At 38.6% G+C, this 26,825-nt stretch overlaps 1 protein-coding gene across 4 annotated transcripts; it reads right to left on the bottom strand.

Annotated features, from left to right (window-relative positions):
- Positions 1-1,273: 1,273 nt before the first annotated feature.
- Positions 1,274-25,482, bottom strand: LOC137277917 (uncharacterized). Of its 4 annotated transcripts, XM_067809922.1 has the most exons (6): positions 25,193-25,482; positions 24,419-24,546; positions 9,520-9,637; positions 5,117-5,166; positions 4,263-4,424; positions 1,274-2,995 (listed from the first exon to the last, which is right to left on the bottom strand). In XM_067809922.1, exons 3-6 carry the CDS (start codon positions 9,635-9,637, stop codon positions 1,871-1,873), a joined length of 1,455 nt encoding a protein of 484 aa, XP_067666023.1. In that variant the 5' UTR covers positions 24,419-24,546; positions 25,193-25,482; the 3' UTR covers positions 1,274-1,870. The 4 variants fall into 4 exon arrangements, with proteins under 4 accessions (XP_067666023.1, XP_067666025.1, XP_067666024.1 ...); XM_067809924.1 differs by lacking the exon at positions 24,419-24,546 and having other exon boundaries at positions 25,193-25,471; XM_067809923.1 differs by lacking the exon at positions 25,193-25,482 and having other exon boundaries at positions 24,419-24,688.
- Positions 25,483-26,825: the final 1,343 nt, after the last annotated feature.

Below are 26,825 nucleotides of genomic sequence, written 5' to 3'. Positions count from 1 at the left end.
GTTCACCGGCGGATACGCAATTTTTCGCAAGCACCAGTTTTAAATGATTTTTTTTTCTTTTTTGACTAATATGCTCATTTTTCTTTGTATTTAATAGGTGCTGAGGTGTTATATTTTGTATACATTTATATTTTGTATTTTTTAAATTTAGTAAGAATGCCTTACACTGGTCACATTTTCCCATATTCTAAATTATCGCAGTTTTGGCCGATTTGAATAATATATTTTATATTTCGATTTCAAACGTAGCTATTTGGATCAAACGGATTATAAATGTAAACGAATAGACATATATATCTTTGTCTTTCAGTAATTTGAACCATTACACTGATATATTCGTATATGTTTTCGAAGCGGTAAGAATGCGTTACACTGGACCATTCTCTTGCCGGTTAGGTCAATATATTCTATTTATTAGAATTATTTCAAGGGTTAGGTTTAGGGTTTAGGGTTTATGGTTAGCGTTAGGTTTAATTTTAGGGTTAGGGTTAGGGAATGGGGCCTAATCCAATATAGTAGGTAGATGCATGAATACCATTTGTCTTCCTTTTGCATTTTTATACTCTGTTCACGCAAAAACGGGAGACCCAAAACGTCAAGAGTTAAATAAACGATGAAATGTTTTAATATAGAAATTTTGGGCTAACGGAAATCGGCTTCGAACTTGCACTCCAGCCACTTTCACCTCTAGATCTAAATATTTTCAGTAATGATTCGAAGTCTAACTCGATCACCCTCGTACCATCATTAGACATGCCCGTGTCTCATCCATCCACATTATCCTCAGTCACTCCACTACTGAGTCTAACAAAGCCTTATGGGAGGTCGCGTCAGGTAACCCTTCAAATTGACCAATCAGAACACAGTTTACCAAATCGCGAAAGTGCACATACCTTTTGAACTTTTGATCTCGAAAAGGTTCGTACCCGAACGATTCCGAATGCTATTTAGCGTACGCTCACTTCCGGGTGATGTACATTTTGCACGTTACAACCATGACAACGGTGAGTAATCAATCGCTAAAAATAGTGTTTTTGGCAATATTCAAAGATCGTATCTTGCGGAAATATTAGCTAATGGTAACCATGTTAACAGAAACCCCAAAGAGTATACACTGCAGGTCAAATAACTGTGTTATATGCGGATTTGTGTTATAGACGAATATAGACACTTTTTCAGTCCTAGGCACATGCTATATATTTCAGTTGATAACGAACTAAACATAGTGGTCTGTCTGAGTTCGTTATAACGAACAATTGCTGAATATACACAATGCTGTCATAAATAATTTTATGTGACTTAAACCCCCAACTAGCGACATTACAAATTAAAAATATATAAGCAACTAACAAAATAAATGTCAGCATAAAATTATTTTCAGTTTGTAATGGTCCCAGACACTAAGGCCATGGTAAGCAATTACAGAGAACAACACCATTAAAACTGATATTGTAATAGAATTTGACAGTATAGTCAGAGACCACATACGGGTGCTTGATCTCTGATTTGGTACAGTAAGGTTGGTTGGTTGGTTGGTTGGTCTGTTGTCTAACGCACTCAACAACTTTCCAGCTATATGGCAGTGGAGGGAAAAGAATGGAATCTGGACCAGACAGTCATGTGTATACAACATGAGCATCGATCTTTGCAACTGACCTGTGTCAACAAAGTCAGCGTTAAGGATAGGAGTGATTTTGGTTTTGTAAACATAACAAAAGAAAGACAAACCAACTACCTTCCACCTCATATCAAATAATTAAAGTAAATGTAATAGGTTTGCGTTTCACAAAAAGAATCCCGAGAAGAACAATTTGTTTCTAGACGTGAGGATCGTTGAATAAATCATTGTATGTTGTTTAGCAGGAGCAATTCACTCTCTCAATACATCAAAATAATCAAATTCTATGCGTGGTTGATTAGTTTTGTCAAAAAGTTCTTTGGGTCTATCGTCATAATCAAACAACAAAAAGTCCTTTGAGTACTTCTCACGTATCTGTTCCAGGTCGTGCAACGGGACCTGCTGGTAGGCTTGTAAGAAGGCCTCCTTCTTGTTTGACCTTGACCTTGAGGAAGTTCGTTTATACGCGCCAAGCATAATATTTATCAACTGAACTTCAGTTACCGTATCGCTTTCTGCTGGTGTTAACGGATATTGTTCCTCCTTAGAAATAGATCCGGCTATCTGCATCTGTCTCCACAAACGGCGAAGGGCCGTATGGAATGCCAAACACTTCCCAAAACCCTTCCTTTGTAAAAATGTCCGCGTTACATAGTCCACGAAGGAATCAGCGGTATATTCTATTGCAAAGTCTTTGATCTCAACTCGTTTGCCTAAAATGCCCGCTTTATGCATGAGATACATGGAGTCGGTCTTAAAGGTTTCCATCTTGGCGATGACGTCATATTGGAGACTGCATACGTCACACCACTCCGTGACGGGGATAAAGTGAGCATCGAGTGATCTGGTTGGTGTAGATATGATGGACTGGACAAATTCACCAAACGTGACGTCGTGACCACAAGAACGGCTTTTCTCGGAAGAGCCATTTCTGAATTTCGATATGATTTTTCTCCCACGTCCCCATAGGTAGGTATTGGGAGCCAATACTTTATCAACATATGCAGAGAAAATACGGCTGTATGGGTCGCGGGTGTACATGAATTTCAGCGAGGAATTAACCATATCTCCAAGAAAAGCATCGGTGTCTGTGAATTTATGCAAGCCCGTTAATAGATATGCGCCTGAATGGAAGTCTTCGTATGCATACTCATATGGTGAATGTATTATTTCACCTTTCTGATCTGTCACTGCCTTCCAAGTGCGCCTCCAGAAGCTTGACCCCGCCTTAGCAACAGAGCAGTACAACATGTTGGTCTGTTTCATATACCAAAGAGTAGGGATGGTCGAGCGCACGCCCTTGTCGCTTCCTGGAATGGTGTGACATGCTTTCTTGGCATGTTGTAGTCGTTTCGTGTATATCGTCTCATCAGTTTCCTAAATGAAACAAACTGAATTTCTTGAATACTATCAAGGATATATCATTAGACAAAGTCAGTACAACGTCTCTGCCGGTTTCTTGCCCAGTGTGCGCTATATCAATAGCAATCTCAAAATAGTTCTCTGATTTAAATCCCACCCACACAAAACATAATCTTCCTTTTAAATAAATCGCAGACTGAATAAAGATGGATGCGTTGAAATACTCCCAATGTTGTCAGATTTCCCGGCTTTATTAAGAAACTGACGTCAGTGTCTTCATCTCTCTCTCTATGTATCTATTGTCTTTTATTTTCTACGTAATATATGTTTTCTATGTATCAGCCGCACGATCTCCGCTTTCTTTGACATTATATCCTGGTAACACCCGTCCCCTACTCTAGAGGAAAATCTGCAATAACTGCTTCACACACTTCAGGAAACAAAATATGCAAACAACACTTAATAATAATAATAATAATAATAATAATAATAAAGTAAATTTATAATGCACAGAATCTCCAGGCACTAAGTGCCTGCTCTATGCGCTACAGAATATGTACAAATGCATTGTCACTGGATGTATTATACATTGTAGAGTCTTTTGAAGAGATATGTCTTCAAGCTGGTTTTGAAGATAGTCAATGATGTAGACGCCCTCAGTTGAAAAGGTAGATCATTCCAGAGTGATGGGGCGAGAAATGAAAATGACCTATGTCCAAACTTTTTTAGGTTTACTTTGGGCACTTTAAGAAGGAGCTGATCTGTTGATCTCAATGCACGAGATGGGACATACGGCTCATCTAACTCTGTCAGGCATTCTGGTGCAGTCTGATGGAAGCACTGATATGTTAGAGTCAAGATTTTATACTGGACACGAGCTTCGATGGGGAGCCAGTGTAGTGACACAAGTACGGGTGTGATATGTGCTGTTTTCTTTGTTCTTGTCACAATGCGAGCAGCCGTGTTCTGCACACTTGGTGTGTTTGAGGTAGGTAGAATCAAACATAGCAATGAAAACAACAATCGCTTGTTAACGTGACACACACACATTAACCACATGTGAAACTCTGGATATGGCTTGGACATGATCCTTCACAATAAACAGTGCAAACAGTGGAATTCGAGAATACGGTTAGGTTCACTAATTTTTTATATCCCCTCGTAACACTGTAAGTGGTTACTCATCCGCCCCTAATTCTCTGGACAAAGGAGGATGAAATATTGACTATGTACATACACGTATAGTTCGTGATTTGAATTCGCATGGCTTACGCACACTTACTTTATACACTTCCTGAACATCACCCAGTGCCTTGTCCAGAATGGCGTGGTACCGTTTCATCAACAGTCCCCTTCCTCCCTTGAACGTGGAGTTATAGGTTAGATCTAGGGTCTGGTGACGATCTTGAGACAGAGCTTTTGCATTGACACCAACACTATGAATCTGAAATCAGTGTCAGAAATAAAATGAAATGAAATTGCATAACAACAAAGTGGCATGTTCGTATACGTATGCGTGTTGCTTGAAGTAGCACATTTCTGTTACGTCCCTTCCCACGCAAGATAAGGGTGATCTTTGGATCATATCATATTCAGCTTAGGTTCTTGGAATATCAATAGGTGCAATTCATGTGTGTTTCAGCCGAAGGCATTGTCATGGTAATGTAACGATCAATTTCCTGCAAGTGTGATGAAAACTGTACTCCCCATATCAGGGAATTACTGTTAAGAACGCCTGTACACAGCTGAAGGTGTTAATCCGTAAATGGTTTGTACGATCGATTTTAACCAGAAGTGATTTTGTATATCAGAAAGTTCATGTTCCATTGTCCGTGAAACCCTGACGATCCGGACTGAGTCGGCACTGTTAGGTGAACCTGAGAGACGAAATGTCATCTGTTTGAGGACAATAAATTCCCAAGTTAATTTTTTACGCAACTATGTCATCATATGTCAAAACAATAATCATATGTCAAAACAATCATCATATGTCAAAACAATGGGTTGCTGAACACCACCAGATCAAACCTAACCGTCCTGAGTTCACCCATGATAGGATGTCCTCAGATCATTCAGTCGAACTTTTTTGAAAGTAATATCTGATTTTAATATGATAGTCGGTATTGTCATACTTACTGGCCAGGCTGGAACTAGTTGCATTCCATTTGCAATACTCGAGCCGTAACCTGCAAAACAAGTCGCGCTAAATCACTGTTCATGGAGTGAGTGAGTGAGTGAGTGAGCGAGTTTAGTTTTACGCCGCACTGAGTAATTTATATGGCGGCGGTCTGTAAATAATCGAGTCTGGACCAGACAATCCAGTGATCAACAGCATGAGCATCGATCTGCACAAATGGGAACTGATGACATGTGTCAACCAAGTCAGCGAGCCTGACCACTCGATCCCGTTAGTCGCCTTTTACGATTAGTCGCCTTTTATGGAAATTATAGGTTGCAGAAGGGCTATTCTACCCCATACCTTCACGGATCCGGTTCATGGAAATAACGTCACATTTTAACCGAAGTGTAGAGAATGTCAATGAAAAACTATGTTTTATTCCGTTTTACTACCATGTAACAGCTGGTGGAAAACATGCCTCCTGCATCACTTGGCAGCCTGTCACGTAATGCTATATGTTTTATTGATGTTTACTGGTGCAATGTGCCAACAGCGACTTTAGACAGAACTCCCATGTATTGAATAATGTGCGTATTTTGCAGTAAACTGACAGAGTTTGGTCGATCCATTTTCGTGCAAATAGCACCATGTGAAATATGAAAAATAAGCAATCTATGTGGTTTATTTAACAGTATTTTACATTTTATACAATACGTGATATGAAACATGCATTGATTTGCCTTGAGGTATTTATCACATGTCGACACGGATCATCTGCGCTGACATTTGCGCCTGAATTGCTTTCTCCTACCCGATTCTAAAGATCAAGTGCTCACACAAGTTCCAGCAACAGAGTTGAGGAGTTATCTTGATGACATTGTTAAAACTATAATTTGCATCACATGCAAACCGTAGCGCAAATAGGGTTGCGCAGCAGAGAGAAATTTATCCGTCTACTTATAAACGAGGGAAGAGAAAAAGGACCTGGGCCTACTTGAACAAAGCGACCTTAACGCTATGACTGTCTTAAGTCTTTGTTGGAGAATGGGAGTTACAATCATTGTAAAGCTAAGATCGCTTAGTGGAAGTGAGTCCTGACTTCTCACAACTATGGGAGCGAAGAGTTGTCGCATATGAGAGACTGGTAATTTTCTCTCTGATGCGCAAATGTATTTACATATATGATTGTGCTTGCATATATTATTCGGACACTCTCAACGGAGCTTAACAGCAATTATAGAATACAGGGCGTCATAATCATCTGTTTCTGAATAAGTGACTATTGTTTTACACTACCCTTAGGAGTATTTCAGCAATTATAGAATACAGGGCGACATAATCATCTGTTTCTGAATAAGTGACTATTGTTTTACACTACCTTTAGGAGTATTTCAGCAATTATAGAATACAGGGCGACATAATCATCTGTTTCTGAATAAGTGACTATTGTTTTACACTACCTTTAGGAGTATTTCAGCAATTACAGAATACAGGGCGACATAATCATCTGTTTCTGAATAAGTGACTATTGTTTTACACTACCTTTAGCAGTATTTCAGCAATTATAGAATACAGGGCGACATAATCATCTGTTTCTGAATAAGTGACTATTGTTTTACACTACCTTTAGCAGTATTTCAGCAATTATAGAATACAGGGCGACATAATCATCTGTTTCTGAATAAGTGACTATTGTTTTACACTACCCTTAGGAGTATTTCAGCAATTATAGAATACAGGGCGACATAATCATCTGTTTCTGAATAAGTGACTATTGTTTTACACTACCTTTAGCAGTATTTCAGCACCACAACGTGGAACAGACATGGGTTTCACACACTGTACTTAAGTGGGGAATCGAGCCCGGTTCTGCGGAGAAACGAGCGAATGCTCTGTGTACTGGGCTATCCCACCATGTTAGTGTATCAAAGGATCCATGCGCTTAGTATGGCAGCCTATTCTGGGTATATTCTATTGTGACTTGCCAACCATGAGATTGATTTTTCAGGCGTCGCTAGAGTTTGCATATGACGTCAAACATTGTATCCTCTTTCCGATTCAGAACGCCAGGAGTTTTATGTTTCTGTTGCATAAAAGCGTGAGAGCTGTCACGTATTGAATCCTGGAAGGAACATTGTCGCGTTGACACCCTCATAAAAAGTGCCAAAATTTACCAAAGTGGTGCAACAAGAAGGTAAATGGTCAAAATGCCGCGTTGTCGCACTTTGGTTACGTTTGCCACTTTTTTGTTTGAATGCGACAATATCCGTTCTAGGTTTCCATAGTTCTTGACTTGAAATCGGTACGTACAGAGGTAACAGGAGAAATCTGTTTACGTTACCACTCAAGATCTCAAAAAAAATTCAGTAAATTATATTGAAACACGTAAAAGCTAGGTTTATAAACCGAATGGAATTTGTCAATAGATGTGCCAGCCATATGAAATTGGCATACATTTATATAGTGCTGACACCCAGACACTGACAATATATGCCTTGATGCCAGTTTTTAGCCTTAGAATCCTTTGTTGTTTCCGCAGCCATTAATGTTAGACTCAAAACCGAAGACAACGCGTCGTTCTTAAATTCAACAAACGGTGTTGGAAGTAGGTGTTTTCCGATATAGATATCGAAAGGTACTGGTAAGTCAGTTCTTAGTATGAGTCTATAGTAATGCCCTCGTCTCGTCCTTTTAAGACAGAACTGACCTTCTACAATCAGAAAACCTCCCTGAAGCAAGCAGTTTGCTTCGACAGTTGAACAGCTGTAAAGAAGCGTTTAAACAAGTTTCACAACAAAGCTCCCTGCACAAATTGGGCAACGAATGTGTCAAGCGGAGGTTAGAACACAAACAACCACACAGTGGGACACAGTAATTATCAATCAAATTGCCTGCACTTCCAAGCATAACTACGTCATATAGCACACGTACTGTCACATAACACAACCCAGTGAGAGAGAAGACCAAAGAAAATGAAGTTGGAATTGATAGATCAGGAACCAGTGCGACTAACATTTTCGGGAAATCATACAAACAAACTGATACATTAAACAAAATGTATGCAAGGACTCCTTCTACCTCTTTCAGAGAACCTCCACTTGGTTCGTGCTGTCAAGTTTAATCGGGTAAATAATTTAAAAAGCGAAAGTGAGTTGTGATTGGTTCGCTCAACTTCTTAGACTCCTGATTTGATGAAAAAGCCAGACAAGGGAGGTAATAAATTTATCGGGCCGTAAATGCATCCAGGATATAGTGGAGATTCAGCGCAACGTATACCCTGAAGAAACTGAGGATGCGAATACCCGTGCCTCAGAAACTTGCTTAGATGCGATGCTCTTGGAAACATACTAATGATCATTTTTCTTTTCTGCCTCACGGTGTCAACATTTACGTCAGTGTGTTTCTAGAGGTATAGAATACTGTTGTGCATGCTGTTTAAATCAGCTTTGTGCAAACGCAGTTTTATATCTCTATGAGTCGAAATAATTTCGGACCTTTCCCCTGTTAAACACTGGTTGGGTACGATAACGGGACATGTGCATCTTCGACATATGTCATCTGCCACATTGGCTGAAGTTGGTCATGCGCTGCAAGAGGAGTGGAACAGAAGGCCACAAATTGCATCTGGGGGATTCTTACTCAGTATGCCTTGTCGAATAATGAAGAATCTGACAAAGTGTTGTGGTGTTAGGCATTACTGATATATACCGTGCAAGTATTACGCGTTAGGGATTGAAGTCGTGGTAGGTTGCGCGTTCCTGATTTAGAAACGTACATTTTGACGTTTCCCTTAACAACCCGTTCTTACTTCAGTGTGGACATATTTCAATCTCAAACGTAAAAGGTTCCCATTTCGTACATTACTGTCACACAACAATCATAAGAAACCAATACATCATACAATGTTCGTAATGTGAAATATTGTTTACAAATAATGTTTCCTACTTTTAACAAAAGCACACTATCAGAGTCAGTGGAAATACAAGCAAAAGCGCTTTGTGAGCTAGTATAATTCCAATGGGCAAGTTATTGATTAGATAGTGACGCGCCGACACTTTTACACTTAAGGTACACTAATTATAATATGAAATATCGTGATGCAAATCCCATCAGTTACGTTTGAGTTATCAATGAGCGACCGAGCAATATCCCAGCAATATCACGACAGAGAACGCCAGAAATAGACTTTACGCATTGAATCTAACCTCGTTCTTCGGCGTGACAAGTGTGCGCTTCAACCATAAGGCTACCCCATCGTGTCTCATCATGGTGAAACACACAACCACTAGTATAGTGTTGACCTACAAAAATAATCAGGTTTCGAACACACGATCATGGGTCACTATGTACAAGACACAGTAGTTGGGTACATAAGCCTACATAAAAAAATAATTAGAATGAAAATTGGTATTCTACTTACCGTTTGTGAAAATGTGCAAAAGGAAAACAACCGCCACTAAACCAGCAATCAGACTCGGAACTCTTCTTCCACGTCGCTTCATAAATCCACATCGACGTAGTTGGGGAAGGCAAGTCATCTTTGGAAACAAAGACAACGATTTGTCAATACGTCTCGAGTAAACCGTTATATACCTCGCATAAAAACATATCATAAAATATTAATTTCAGTTTCTCCACCTGGAATGGATGTCACGTTAACATACCGTACTTTAGAATTGACCTGGAACCTAGTACGCTGGAAGCATTCTTTACCCTACCAAGTCTTATACTTGTGTCCAACGTTGACATCACTTCATGGGCAAATATCAGTACGTTTGTGGAGTTTATTTCCACGTGAACCTACATGAGCACACTTTCACTGTCTGCTGAACGCACCTGGGAACAAATTGGGGTGATGCAAGGCGAGGTATGTTTACCTCACTTCTTGTACGTGACGCATACGTTTCATACCGAACTCTAGCAAGAAAAGGTCTCGTGGTGACCTTCTGAAGTAAGGTGATGAGTAAACGGCAAAAGATGTTTCTACACTGGTGAGATTTACGCCTTTTGAATACTTTTTCAATTACACATTGACGGATATATGAAATTATATGCTACATAAATATGAAATTATATGCTACATAAATATGAAATTATATGCTACATAAATATGAAATTATATGCTACATAAATATGAAATTATATGCTACATAAATATGAAATTATACGCTACATAAATTAGATCTGAATTATAGGGGGGCAGCTGTTCTGAATGTAATGAGTAACATTTTCGTTACGGTACTAAACAAAAGACTGGAGTGCTTTTTGGAACTTCGTGGGATAATTGGAGAATATCAGGGTGGATTTAAGGCAAACCATTCAAACTGTAGACATTATCTTTTTTCTCAAGACAATCATTCAGAGGTATTTTACACGTAAAAATGGGAAGACATACACTGCATTTATAGACCTCCACAAGACCTTTCATATGGTGAATAGGTTTAAACTACAGTGTGTTCTGCAAAATGGGATCCATGGTAAATTCTTCAAGTTGATTAAGAATATGTATACTAATGTCAAGGCCACTGTAACCTATGAGTATGGTAAGAAATCAACTGAATAATTTGGTAGCGCATGTGGGGTTCGGCAAGGCTGTGTCCTTGATCCGGTACTATTCTCTCTATATATTAATGAGCTTGTACTGACATTAGAAACTAAGTTTGATGATGGTATATTTATCTTCGAAAAAAATGTCGAATGTCATTGCTCTATTTGCAGACGACCTGGTTTTGATATCCAACACGATTTTTAAATTACAGCGTCGCCTTGATGCCTTATATATGTATTCACATAAATGGGGCATGGATATTAATACTGATAAAAGTAAAATTATTGTTTTTAAAACTGGTGGAGCCCTGTCCAAATATGAAAAATGGTTTTATAATGGTATTCCGATGGAAACAGTCTATATTTATACCTAGGACTAATGATAACTCCCAATTTGATTTGGACTAGGGCATGTAAAACATTCTGAATAAACTAACAAGGCACTGCGGCCGATCAAGTCATTTATCGGACGATATGATATGTCACTGTCAGAGGGATTTTATATTTTTTGTAAAAATATTGTACTAATTCTAGCTTATGCTCCCAAGATATGGGGGTTTAAAAAGAGAGAAATTATTGAAATTGTCCATCGAAACTTCTACTATTTTTTACTTCAGATTAGCTGCAGATCATCTAAAGCTCTTGCATATGGTTAATGTGGGAGGCCACCCTTATGCAATGTTTATTATGTCAAATGTATTTAATACTGGCTGAGATTACTAAGAATGCATCAAAGTAGATATCCAGATCAATGTTACCAATTCGTATTATCTGTTGAATTCAGATGGACTGAATGGGCTCGACATGTCAGGGATTTGTTATTTCATTTTGGGTTTGGTACTGCTTGAATTTCCCAAGATGACGGCGACACAAAGACGTGTCTATATATGTTGACTGAAAGAATTAAGAACTGTTCCACGCAATAGTGGCATCTTTCTCTAAATGTTCTTTTGCTGTCTTTCTGTAAGTCAAATAAATCTCTGCTGACCCGTGCAAAATACTTACCACTGAACATCAGTCATAAGTGCAAGTGTCTGTTCACATTATTTAGATCAGGGTGTAGTGCACTAGGTATCAAATATGATAGACAAGTATTGCCTCTTGCAATGATGATATCGTGTCAAAGTCAAAGTATTGAGGATGAAACTCATATTGTCAATGTTTGTAAATACTATGAGGGTATGCGTCAGTGTTACATTCCTGAAACGGTCCATGGATATTATGATTCTCTCCACAGCATATGTACATCATGAGTATAAACAATGGCGGTACGGGACCACCCATTGTAAGGCATAGATAAGGAATCAATAAGTATTCTATTCCTCACTCCTATTAATTTGTAAACCCATAACACGACTACTTATCATCTCATCTGTGAAATAAACGAAGAAAGAAGAAAGATGTATTCACAAATACATGGGTGTGTAAGCGTATACATGAGAATCAGCATCGCTACCAATTGCTGTACTGCAGACCAGCTCACACGTTCTCAGTTTAAGGGGTATATCCTGAGATTGCACAATCCTATATCTATTACATCATCTTCTGTTTAGCGCACAGGATATTGGGTAAGCCATACTTTTTACTACTGATAGTCATTTAGAGAATTGTTTCACATATAGTATAAACAATCTTTGTTTGTAACTTTGGGATATGTTGACAATACATGAATTGAAAAAGCAGGCATGTAACCGTGAACTTAGAGGTTATTCTCGTATGATTAAACATGAATTACTAGATTTATGAGGTTTCTATTGTCAAATAACATCTACTGCGAGAGAACTAACAACGCAAGCACGTGAACGTGGAATGCGAGGTTATTCTATTATGAGGAAATCTGAGCTCATTGAATTACTAAAAGAAAAAAACCTATAGGATTACAATTCACGCCTACTGAGCATGCTGTAGGTAAATATTGAGAAGTTGGAAGATGGAACTTAAAAAAAAAACATAGATGTTGACGATATAAAAAAAATGGCATTTGACATAAAACAATGTAAACAAATAACTGAAAGATTTGAGATGTATTAAATTTCAACTCACGTTTAAGATGACACTAGAGAAACAACAGGCGAATGAAACAACTGAATACATGTACACAAATGTTTACTTGAGATGTAATCAAGAAGTGACAATGCAACCAGACACTATCAACTCTTCTATAGACAGATCATTACAAAAAATGCAAGAAGCCCTAGATTACCATGATTTGTATTTGAAAACACATCTGTTTTTGCTGGCAGATGTATTCGAGATATTCAGAATAACGTGTTCGAAGCAGTACGGTTTGGACCCAGCATGATATTATTCAAGTCCTGGGCTTTCGAGTGAAGAAGCCAAAAGCTGGTTACAAAAACAAGCTATACGTCAAATCTACTTTCCGGCAACCAAATATATACCAAGGAGAAAGTCTCCACTATACCCTGGACACATCTACGGGTCAGTCCGATAATTTTCTTACCTACGGTGGGAATCCTGGGTAGCATCGCATCATGGTTACTAATTATAAGCACCCTCTCTAAAACAGTCACATGGCTCGATCATCGCGTTCATCGCTTGTACACGTTTCTGCTAAGGAATTTTTAACCGCAAGAAACCCAAGCCGACCTCGACCCCAACGACCACCAGCGTTGTTTTACAGTCGATGTGCTGCTGATTGGACCCCTACAGGTGTGGTTGTTGGGGCTGTGTTGGTGATGTGGACTGAACCTTGACTCTGTGGGTGATGCCACTGTACCCATTTCACCAGTATTCATGGGTGGTGGTACGTGGGAGATGTTGACATCAGGGTTAACACCCAATTTTTGGTCAGCTATGGGGATGATTATTTCTTTGTTGTAGCCTGTGATTTTGTTGATTATCAGTTGCATAGAATCCTTGCTGTCATCAAAGCTAAGTAGTGGTCATCCCACTCGTTTGTCTTAAAGTAGTGATACGACTTGTAATCCCATTTTCTAACCACATCTTCGCTGGCCTCTGCAAGAGACACCAATCCATATTTGGGTCGAGTTCGTGGATTGTACGGTTTGTGGACTGCATGCCACGATTTGCATTCCTGCTATGGTAGTACATGTGAAATACGGATTTACTCAATTCACCTAGTGTCTGTCAATATCCAGTCGTCACACACAATATGGTGAAATTGAATTGATTCTGCCAGAACTGCATAGGGTTGCAAAACCAATCGTGAACTGTTTTCACATTAGTGACTGAAATACTATAATTTCTAAGCAAGTGTATGAACTGGGTTTTGAATGACCAACCAGCCACGTCAACCACGATTTTCATGTGTGGGGTAACACACTCCCAGTTTATACATATTATTATTTGATATATAAATATAATTCATACTATAATATGTACATTATGCTTCCGGGTATAACGAGAGGTGAGGCCGTTGAACTGATGCACGCCATTGATAACACATCTGGTCAACTCAAAATAGCACTATGAGATATCACTTACTATCCACGATGGACCAACATCAACAACAATAATAATAAGATGTTTGTCAGTAGATCCCGACACATAATAACCAGTGGATTCTACAGTGTGTGTCCTCTCAAGGGCCAGGACCTAAGTGATACTAGGGGATTTGATGAATCAGGAATAGATGGTAAAATGTACGCTTTTCAGCTTAAAAGCAATTTTTTACAGACGCGTTGAAGTTCCCGTCGTCGGTGGATCTGGTAGTAACTTTAATAACCTAGATATATCAAGATCTGCTGCAACACTCGATACGTTCTATTCGAATGGAGAATATACCCATCTGTCGGTGGTAAATTCTTTGATCTAGAAGACTCTGACAGAATGAACGTTGATCAAAACAAACCGTACTATCTAATGCTCACTAATGACAAGTGGACGATGTTACCATCTCGAATCAACTGGTTTGTCAACATCACTCTAGGTTCCCGATACGTATTCCCAGAAAACAAAGACCACTGCCTAAACAAGGTCTTTAACAACGGAATCCTAGTCATAGCTTACGTCCTTACTCAGAGAGTCAGTGTTATCATCAGCCCAGTCTCGGCTATGTCAGCCAACATGCTATTGAGTAAACCCAAGGAGTATGCGGTATTGCAGTTAGTGTCTGAATTCGATGGAGTTGTCACCATCCTGGAAAGTCTACAGGTGAATTCCACTCTGGTCATCCAAGTCTACCTAGGTGAACCACCTCTGCGCGAGATTGAGATCGTGAAGGAAATAAAACTCCAGTGGACTAAAAAACACAAGAATCACGTTTGCTCTGTTTATGTGCGGGTGGAAGACCATTCACACACCAGCCTCTGTTAATGTGGAAGACACTATATCTCTAACCAAGATTTTTCTACCCTATAACATATATTTCATGGAATTGAAGTAACCCTTTAGAAATTATGAGAAAAAACAGTTAGAAACTATTTTGCAACAGTTTATATGTTAAATAATTTCAGGTTATCACCCCAACATCACACTCAGTGATCTTGGAGACACCAAGTGGTTCAATTTACCTGGTGAGGAAAACACCCTGTACCTCCTATACTATAAAGACAACGTGTAAGAACGGATGTCGCTAGCAGATGTTAAAGAGCCTGAATGGTTGATCAACATACCCCACCTCACCTTACATTTTTTTTAATCAAAATGATTCCGTTTCCAAAAGTACTAACAACGGGATTCTTCTCAAGTCCTTTAATCCATTCAGAGATAATACAATACAAGTATTACGAATACCAGGTCACGCTGCCAACATATTAGCTCCAGTTGACTCGAATGCCACTTTATTAATTCACAGCATGTATGATTACCAACCTGATTTTTTAGATGCAATTATAGCATGAAATCACACACCATTCTAGTTATAGAAGTATATCTCGCACAGAATTCATGCCAAGAACACTTTTAGAAGAACTGATAATACACTGGTTCCACAGACACGAGAATCAACGTTACCGCATCATAATAAGATAAGGATATAAGCCATCAGTAAGCCTCGATTAGGTTCGCATTATATTTCAAGCCAGACCTATTCATTTTTCACCCATTTACCTGTACAATAATCTAAACCTTATAAGCCTCAAATATATTAATAAAAAATTAAATGAAAGACAATTAAAAAATATTGTACAAAATATGTTATACACACATACAGGACAGAGCCGTACCCAGTCATAGATGAAGGAGGAAATGCAACGGGAAGTGTAGAAGGGTTTTGGCTTAAGCAGATATGTGAAATGAAACGTCAGCTAGAACAGGACCATGACATTCGGGTAAACAAAAAATACAGTAGAGCTTTAACGTACATGGGTGGGGATGATACCACCCTTTTAACAACTAGCATGGGATTAGGAGCAGTAGCAGTTGGGTTGTTGACCACCATCGTAGCCGCACCTGTGGTGTCAGGCCTTGAAATAACAGCTGACAGGAATGACGAGGTCGGTATTTAATTTTGTATCCTGTAAATTGAATCGTAAAGCAATGAAACACGATGAGATTAGAATTCTTGCTGAAGCAAAGTTAAACACGAAAGAAGAACATATTTCCTTTGCACTCAGTGACAGTAAAATCTCAGAGGAAGGGTTTCGTTTGATCCTGTGTGAACTCAAAATATATAACAAAATGAAAGAAGAGATTCGATCAAAGTTTCATAAAATAAGATCAGCCATCTCCGACAATGAGAAAAAAATACATAAAACAAGGCTATTATGAAAACCAATGACATGATAGGGGATACATGTTAAACTTTTTCGCTGAATTCAATATTTTTAATTGATGTGTAACCAGGTAGATTTTACACATATATACAGTATAGCGCAAAATTTAAGATGTCATTTCAAACAATTTCTACCAAAGAGTTTATTAGGAGATGTGAAAAAGCCATAGAACATCATACTTTTCCGGATTCCGTATTAAATATTGATTGGAATACAAAAGTAAACTTAAAAATAAAGGAGTAGATTATGAAAAACTTTTACTGATAAAAAAGTTTGGACTCATTTAAAACTATTTAAGGATGAAAGACAGTCTAGTGGGATTTTACCAAAGGAACCCGATTAAGAAGGAAAATATCGAAAATATGGTTTATGTGTATCTTTTAATAAATGGAGCTGCTACATAGATGTTAATGAGAAATATGACGTCATTCCTCCAAATTATTTATTTCATGCTGAACTGGCGATTTCACATGTGCTACTGCCACGTTGCAAACCAATATAAAAGAGAAAAAGAATATGGGTTTATTATATACTTCTTACGTTATTCCTTCTTCAATACCGAAAGGTGCGATACAAGTAAGTGATACTTATTGATTCTATGCCTAACATGGGATTGGTCCCGTACCCCTATTGTTTATACTACTTCATCAGACATTAATATCATAAATAATTTTGTCAAGTTTTTAGAACATGTTCATTTTGCTCCTGTTAGCGTGGTTGAATGAAACTGGTCATTGTTGTAAAACCAAACTGAAACCAAAATCACTGAAAACCACCTTGCACGATGGGCCGTATGGCCTTTATGCAAAATAAACCCTTCTTCTTCTAAATTAGATTTGACTGAAACATATGGTTGAAACCTGTTGCCGAAATACTGTCGACTTAAGGTGTAAAACAACGACAATACTCGTCTCAAATACATCCTCATCAAATTACCATGTTTTGCCCGGAGTGGTGTATGCTATAGATGCTTAACGTGGCAGTCATGCAGAGGCCTCATGGAGATCATCGACTGTTATCCAACGACTATCAGGCATAACCCATAATAAGGATACAGTCCTTCTCAGAATCAAAAGACGTTCATTTGTTCGTGTGTTAGAAACAGAGTGGCTTCCTCTTGGGGCTTCGTTGGTGAAAAATAATTTCCGAAATACCCGATTTTCGGCCTGTTTGAAGTCAGATAATCTATCAGACGTCCGTTATTTACACAGCACAAATCAAACTCAGCACAACTAGCTCGGCATTAAGCTCCAAGCCGCTGGAATATAACGTCATGAAACTCAGTCTCCTTTGGTCATGGCTGATGGCTCAGCTGCAGAAACATTGCATGTGTACAACGAAACATATTGGAGCAAGTGGCGTTTGGTGAGGGTTCGTTTATGGTATGGGATGCCTCTGACGTTACTGTACAGTCGACTTTGTGCCAATCAGGCAAAATCTGAGTGAACAATGGTACGTGACTGACATTCATTCTGGATAGAGTTGTTGTACCACATCTCGATGACCATCCTCTGAGAACATATTCAAATTCTGTGAGGAGGGGGTCAGGAATGTTGTTGCACTTGGCGGAGGTTACAGAAGTTGGGGACGTTGTGCTGTGTTGTTGATATTTATGAGATTATTCTTGACTTTTTCACGTCAATCTATCAGCGTTATCACCACAACAAACTCATTTTTTGTCATGTTTGCTTCTGTGAATAAACCCCTCGCCATTTCTGGTCTGAATTTCATTATTCCCTATGAGTCACTTTATTTAGATGGCAAGTTAAACTGAGGTCTGAGTAAGTTCCTTTGCGACGCTTAATGGCAACAGACAGATGTTATCAGAAACTTGGGATGTTGTGATGCTTTTGTCCATGTGTATGTTTCTTGATTTGCCAGTTTGCTTTGTCCTGAAGTCGACACTGGTCCGTATACAGCTGTATACGAGCATACAGGGCTAGAAAGACTGGATTTCCTTTAGCTTTTTCTTCCTACGATTATATAAGTTATGAATTTGTCTGTCTCGAACCTTTTACATAGGTCATTTACACACGTTAGTTAATGCTCATACACAATTGTAAACAATTTACAGAAGACGCGTGTCTATAGTAACACAAAATAGAGTAAATATTGCTTGTGTATATGAAAGCCGTATTTTAGCATTCAAAACATCTAAGTTTGAGAGTTGTCGACTCATGTAATTACACATGTCAAATGTATCATGCCCGAGTTTTGTAAATGCATATATTAATATTCCATAGACGAGAGGACTTTAAAATTGTGGTTGTTTAAATAACTTTATGTCCACATCTAGGTATGCTTGTATTTCGCGCATGAAGGGTATGTATTTCATATGTATTATATTCTAACCTATCCATAACAATATGATTATATGAGTGTTAACACGTGGTCAAATTCCTTCTCGAACATACCATTACCTTCGGCATCGATCCAATATGGTGACATTAAAGGTATGTCTCTAAAGATCTTGCCATTAGTATCCTCCTTGGCTGTGTGAATTCCACTGTAGGTGAACATTCTTTGGATTCTCTGTTCATGCACATTGCGTGCTGGTCATGGATGATGTAAAGTTTGTTGTGTGATCAGATGTTACGTTCAGATCCATGGTAACGGTAAGTGATTGAGTTAACTTTACTTTTACACCGTCACTCACCAATATTCCAGCTATATGGCGGCGATCTGTAAATAAGCGACAATCCAGTGATCAACAGCATAATCATCGACCTGCACAACTAGGGTACGTTGACATGTGCCAACCATGCCAGCGTGCCTGACCACCCGATCCCGTTAGTCGCCTTTTACAAGTATGGGTTACTGAAGATCAGCTCTAACCCGGGTCTTCTCGGATGGCAATGATAAATAAAATTAAGGTACACCTACAAGACCACATTAAAACATCAAAAGTTCCTTTGGTACATACAATAGACGCTTCAACACTTCAATGAATAATCGAGAATAGAACATGACACAAGCATGCAAAGACTCACTCGCATAGAAGACATAAACATGAAAGTTTTCTGTCATGAGATTTCATGTTTTCCGATATTAGCGTTTTATTTGCTGTTCAATATAATATTTCTGCCACTTAGTGCAGTAACGTTATTTATAGCGGCGGCGTCAATACGGCAGTGTCATGATGGACAGTGTTGTCATTTAGATGGGTGTCTGACAGACAAATCTGTTTCAAATAAAAAAAACCTGTTGGATGAAATGGACCAAAAGCCACAGTGTCACACTCCCGGAAAAAAAGTTGCTTTCCTTTTAAGCACTGGGCAGAATACTAAGGCTACAAATAAAGCAAGTCTAGACTTCCTCATATTCTGAATCGGCCTTCTCAATGGGCTCCTTTTAAATTTTGATAGAGAGATTTGTTTCTCTCGGATTTATATATACATTTTTTTCAGAGACTAAAGGTTAGTCCAATACTAGTTCCCCCGTGTGCTTATGTCCATCTTTTCTGCAACTCGAATTGAAAACTACCAGCAAGAGCTGACATATTTTAACAGCTTCAATCCAGATATTGATCATCCTGGTAAATACTGATCGCCGATCAATGTTGTGTTTTGTCGTGGTCGTTGGTACAAAACATGCATGCAGCTTCACGGATCTTGCAGAGAGAATCGATATCCCTAATTGTTGAACACAAAGAATACTCCTGTTACATAATTTAATGGACGCTAAAATGACGTAGTCTTTATTGCACCAGATGAAACCCAGGTACAAACGATATTCACTGTTCCCAAGATTGGTGCAAGCATCAAACGCCAATGCAAGAAATACCCAGTCTTGTTTATCTGCCACAACGGAGTTCATTTGGCGTTAAGCGTAGATAACTCAGATACGTCACTAGGTGGCTTCCTGGGCGCAAATAGGCCTTTACTGACCCTGAAAATGTAAAACCAACCAATCTCTGTGGCTTCTTTTAAGTGTGAAAATGATAGATATGTCCAGCCATACTAACAGTACCCGCCATTCACACAGTTTGCATATAAAAGTAAATGTATTTCCTGACGCCATGATAGCCCTTCCCTGCAACAGATGCTTGTGATCAAACATGACAATCAAGTATCACGCGATCCATAGATCAGTGAATGAACAGAACGGAACAAATTGACTTAAATCTTCAACCAACTGGATCCTTGTGACAGTGACACGATGATGCATTTACTTATTCCGATTACTGAAATTTAATGAAAATTCATAAAACGGTGTATTAATTTTTTATTATGTCAGGTGACAAGAAGTGCAGAAATTCTGCTACGTATAAGCGAAGTAAAATGGTATTCGTTTTGCAACATATTGGAGCGGTTTCCATGTTTAATGGCCCGACCCAAACATCATACGATTATGATATATTAAATGAGCGAAGGAATTAAGTTTTACGCAACACTCAGCATTATTCAAATAGCTACCGGACATCTGGCTAGCTATTCTCGAAACGTTCGCAGCCCTACGAACTTCTTAAGCCCATTCTTAACACATTGGCTACGATCAAAGTTAAGCATTCTTAGGGCTACGAACGTTTCGAGAATAAGGGCCCAGGACTACTTCTAAATCGCAAATTAAATTAAATCTGCAATTCGCGCTGCAATTCGAGCTCTGGAATTAATTTTATAATTCTGTTTCAGTTTTTATGTGTTGTCGTGTTGTTCTAGAACTTGTGTGAGCATCTTGTTGGACAAACGCTGTTTCAGGTACAGATCAAACTAACTTTACACGCCAACGACTTGGGTACGACATGAGCATAAAATACATTCACGTCAGTACAAGATAAAAATGGTTGCTCATCCAAATAAGGGTGGTGGTGGGATAGGTTAATGGTGAAAACGTCCGCTCCACCGAAGACTTGGGTTCGATTTCCCACATAGTTACAATGTGTGAATCCCTTTTCTCGTGTCTCTCACCCTGATAGTGCTGGAATATTGCTAAAAGCCGTTACGGTATAAACCCATACTCACTCACTTAGGCCAAATCAAGCTAAGATGTATGATGAACTTTGTTTTAGATCAGTGGCACATATCCTTAAACAAAAAGTTCCACGAACGACATTTTGCATTCATATTAACAGAAAATAGATCATATCCTTACGAATCAATTTATACATTAAAACATGAACAATGGTTGATGTTCAATACTACTGCCAATACAACTATTCACATCACTATTTTCAAGCTAGAAGCAAAAGTAGGTAAATTTTGTACATACATCATGAGCACGTCACACCGACATTGCCATCTGTATTCAGTAAGTATGCTGACTTTTGAAAGGCCCACCTATCGTTAAGTAACCTGACTTGGTTGCCCGTCACATCTACAATCCGATACTTCGATCAATGGCTGTATATGAACAAGCTGTGCAGCTCTGTCCGTCACAATCACAATCCGATATTTCGATCAGTGGCTGTATTTGAACAAGCTGTGCAGCTCAGTTGATTGGAAATATCTGTCGGAGAGTTGTGATGTTGATTATTTGTATATATTGTGCCGAGCACAATGGTATCACCATATGGAAGATCTGAATACGTAAGTATGAGAACAAATTATTGACGAGCTATCTCAAAGAAACGAGAAGAGAGCTATGAAATTATTCGTCTGGATGAACGTGAATCAGTCCATTTATGCGCCATCATTACAGTAGCATCAGCCTACCACTGAACTCGGCTGCTGGGTCACATGTGGGCTTCTTTCCAAGTTTTGTGTTTGGTTTTTAGTCAAAATTGATCTCACTGAAAATAACTGACACTGACCTCGTTGATTTATGTCATGTTGTCCCAGCTGTGTAGAGCGATACTCATGTCATTGATCACATGATTATGTGGTTATTTACAGACCTCTGCTATATAGCTGAGTGACGAGTGAAGCTTGTAACACCAACCAACTAAAATAACATGCATATTTATAGTATGTGTAAGGGAACAGTTTCCTAGGTAAGAGAAGCATTTAGTTCAGCACGCACAATATCCCAACGATATATACCATATGCAAACTCTAACGCGGACTGAAAAACACAGATACAATCTCTTGGTTGGCAAGTCAAGGTCTCCCATACCTAGAATAGGCTACCATACCAAACATGAAATTCTGTTAACAAACAACACCCGACATTTCTGCCAAAATACCTCAAAGTCTGTGAATCACTGTCATTGTATAAGGCCCAACTGAATTTTTCCTGTTCAGATTTGCCCTCTCTGGGTAACTTCTCTCATCTCGTATCGGACATATGCACTTAGAACATGAAAAGTGCACGGACAAGTGGATAATTATTTGCATGTCATTCCATTCGAAATCCATTGTAGAGTTATCTCCCTTGTGTGTTTCCAATATTAAGCGTATGAGTACTTGGCTTTGTGCCAGCGCATGAAGAGCTAGGATTATGTATATTTGATCGCCATCAATGTTCCAGGGATTGTGCTATTATCCGCCTTTCCACTTCATCGACTACACGGCGTCACCGTAGGCGCAGGTCAGACTATGCTTTCAACATGCCTTTATGAAGAGCTCGACCGGTGGTGCAGGACAGACTCACCCGTTTATAAACACATGATATACCGGTTAATACCAGTTCATAGACACATTTTTATCATATAGACAGGTTCGTAACTTTGTTTTAGCATAGATTTTATATAATTGTGGGAAAAGGTTTGCTGCATACAATTATAGTAGTCCATAAATAAGTCCTTTGCAACTAAAGACACCGCACTTGGATACCGCACGATCGATGTCCCGTAATGTCCACATACAAAAACCCGAAATGGCGAAATAAGACCTCATGCATATGTCATTGAGTTCTTAAAGCCATTTTGACCTCGCACAATAACACCATCAACATGCACAACTCACACGTATTAAACTGTAAAAGAAATCGACACAGAGCCCATTTGAAACAACGATACGTCAAAAGGTCATGACGTCCACATAGTCGACGGTTTGCGGTTCCACAATCACTTAACGTTATTGATTAATACCACATGGTCAACCGTGCGTTAATTCCTTTACACAGATTATTGTCAGTAATTACAACGATGATTTTAGTCACTTGATATAAACGCAGGAGGATAAAACACAGATTATTGTCAGTAATTACAACGATATATTTAGTCACTTGATATAAACGCAGGAGGATAAAACACAGATTATTGTCAGTAATTACAACGATGTATTTAGTCACTTGATATAAACGTAGGAGGATAAAACACAGATTATGGTCAGTGCTTACAACGATGTATTTAGTCACTTGATATAAACGTTGGAGGATAAAACACAGATTATTGTCAGTAATTACAACGATGTATTTAGTCACTTGATATAAACGCAGGAGGATAAAACACAGATTATTGTCAGTAATTACAACGATGTATTTAGTCACTTGATATAAACGTAGGAGGATAAAACACAGATTATGGTCAGTGCTTACGACAATGATTTTAGTCACTTGATATAAACGTTGGAGGATAAAACACAGATTTTGGTCAGTACTTACAACGATGTATTTAGTCACTTGATATGAACGTTGGAGGATAAAACACAGATTTTGGTCAGTACTTACAACGATGTATTTAGTCACTTGATATAAACGTCAGGAGGATAAAACACAGATTTTGGTCAGTACTTACAACGATGTATTTAGTCACTTGATATGAACGTTGGAGGATAAAACACAGATTATGGTCAGTACTTACAACGATGTCAGTTGGTACCAACGTTAGAGGACTAGACCACAGATTATCGTTAGTTCTTACCGAAATGTATTTAATCACTTGGTACAAACGTCAGGAGGATAGGAAACATATTGTTGCCGGTACTTACCGCGATGTATTTAGTGACTTGGTACAAACGTTAGAAGAACAGAACACAGATTATTGTAAGTCCTTACCGAAATGTATTTAATCACTTGGTACAAACGTCAAAAGGATAGGAAACACATTGTTGTAGGCACTTACCACGATGTATTTAGTCACTTGGTACAAACGTCAGAAGGATAGGACACACATTGTTGTAGGTACTTACCACGATGTATTTAGGCAGTTGATACAAACGTTAGAAGGATAGAACACAGATTATTGTCAGTACTTACAACGATCTTGGTACAAACGTTAGAGGGTGACAGTAACGTAAGCCATGATCCTTATTTCTGAACTCCGACGTTCTTGTGATGGATGTTACTGGTGTCATGAACGCTGCCAGACATGTAGCCTTCCTGTGCTGTGTGTGAGGAGACTAATGTTCATAACGTTCTCATGGGTGAAGCCTGTTTCATCTCACTGTGTACCTTATAAATAATCAATTGATTTCCTCATACGCCACGCGCAGTACCTTAAGCACAGCATATTTCTGACTGTTCATTATTAAACATTTATACGGTTGCTGGAACTATACGCGGTTTGGAATAATGGTCATATGGTCCCGATGCGGATAGATAGATACGCGAGATTGATATCACTTGCACATGGTTCTCAGTTGGCGTGGGCATAATTCAGACGGTTAAGTAAGTCCGGCTTTTGGAAAGGTGTAAAAAACAAACTAGTCGGTTTGCAGGAATGTTTCTTTCAGGTCGACTGGTTCTAGACAATGGGAAATTTTTACAAACGTAGGGTTAATGCTAAAATGTTCACCGTAAATTCACGCTTTCAAATGTCACTTTTATTTATAATTCATTAGAACGGTAAATTGTGTACATGATAAATAGTGCACATTTATATAACACATACACACAAAGTTTATAGCACTACAATAAGCAACTTTAAATAACATACAATAGCACTGCAAATAACCATTTCCTTATGAAGTAAATTAAATAATACGCATCGGATATGGTGACTAGTATTTTAGTACAGTCGGAAATATTCACCTTGACTTCGTCGTGTAGAGGTCAGCGGTTGCGGTCTCCAGGTATTTGGGAAATTATGCCGTTTACTGCTGAGACTGATATTCAGTTTCTGAATGCATCTCGGGATGACCCATTTTCTCCTTTCCTTCTTGTTCACTGTATACCTGTGAAGGTCCCGGATAAAATGGCCTTCAGCAACCCAGCTTGCCATAAAAGGCGGCTATGCTTGACGGGATCGGACGGTCAGGCTCGCTGACTTGGTGGACACGTGTTCTTCGGTTCTCAGTTGCGCAGATCAATGCTCCTGCTGTGATTGCTAGCTTGTCTGGTCCAGACTCGATTATTTACAGTGAGTGAGTGAGTTTAGTTGTACGCCTCACTCAGCAATATTCCAGTGTCATGTCAAAGCGCCTGATAAACCCGAATAACATTTAATATAGACTTTTCACAATAAAACACAATAACAAACCTTGATAAGTGGCTTCAGATTGTGAAACTCTCGCTGAACGTGACAAGAGCGACATTTTGATTACGTGGTGAAATATCCTGCCCTCAAAGATATAATTAAGGTCTCGTTCTGTACGTATTAGTTCTGTCCTCCATAAATTGTCAAATGTTGTGAGATTTTGGTCAGTACGGGAATATTCACTGAGAGATTTCAGTTTCGGTTTTGTTGCTATCAATATTGCTGAGTGTGGCGTAAAACTCAACTCAACTGTGTTGCGATCTAACAGTCTAGAATGACTCTAGTTGTCCACTTGTTCGTGTGTTTAGCCATGGGTGAGTGACTTTTATATTGCATAAAGCCGGAGATGTCATGGAATTGAATATCTCTGGGATGCCATGTTGAAGCCTTAGTACAAATAAATATTTATTTAGTTCACACTTCGTTCAGGATTTTCTAAACATTATGCAGATATTAATTTAGAAATATTGTGTAACGGGAAAAAAGCTTAGAATAGCCACTAAAAACCTTTACGCGATAATTAGATTTGAGACAATATATTTCACAAAAGTATGCACATAGCAAGGTTGTCATGTCTGTTTGATTTTAGAGGTGACATGAGGTTCATGAGAGGCATATAGAAGTTGGTATTCAAGTATTAGATAAAATGTCGTGGATATCACTTTCTTCTTTATTGTATCAGTGACACTGTACAGTGTCTTCTATTCTCCATGATTTTATACACCACGTTCCGCGAAGGGGCAATGAATAGCCAAAAAAAACGTGTATACAATAAAGAAGTTGACATCCATAACATTTTGTCTTAGACATTAGGATGTAAAATGTGTCTATTCCAGGATTCAAATATATATATTTCTCTGTGCATTTTTTTCTGATCTGTTCATACAATAGATGAATAAGTCAAAACTATATACATTATTCATATCTTCCATCTCAAGACAAGTGCAATAAGTTTCCTTGATATTCGGAAATGTCTATCGTCATGCATGAGAATCACATGAGACCTAAATCTGAAACGGAGTAGCGCTGTAAGGAACTTCTTAATATGCTAGCCACAAAAAGAAACTGTACATTGTCAAAATTCTTCGAAACAATAAGACGTTTACACGAACATTTTAACTGATTCTTTAAATGTCATTCTGAGGCAAATTTGAGTTAAAAGATTTCGGATGTTGTGTTCATTACTTA

This window comes from Haliotis asinina, chromosome 3 (genome assembly GCF_037392515.1).
Source record: "Haliotis asinina isolate JCU_RB_2024 chromosome 3, JCU_Hal_asi_v2, whole genome shotgun sequence".
NCBI lineage: Eukaryota > Metazoa > Mollusca > Gastropoda > Lepetellida > Haliotidae > Haliotis > Haliotis asinina.
Note: the sequence above shows the minus strand (reverse complement) of the source record. Positions and strands in the feature narration are given on the sequence as shown.

Excerpts from the sequence above, each read along its gene's own strand:
- LOC137277917 (XM_067809922.1), bottom strand. The coding sequence starts at position 9,637 with ATGACTTGCCTTCCCCAACTACGTCGATGTGGATTTATGAAGCGACGT. Across the intron at positions 5,167-9,519 it reads TTTGCACATTTTCACAAACG|GTTACGGCTCGAGTATTGCA; the intron begins GTAAGTAGAATA and ends CTTGTTTTGCAG. Across the intron at positions 4,425-5,116 it reads AACTAGTTCCAGCCTGGCCA|ATTCATAGTGTTGGTGTCAA; the intron begins GTAAGTATGACA and ends CACTGATTTCAG.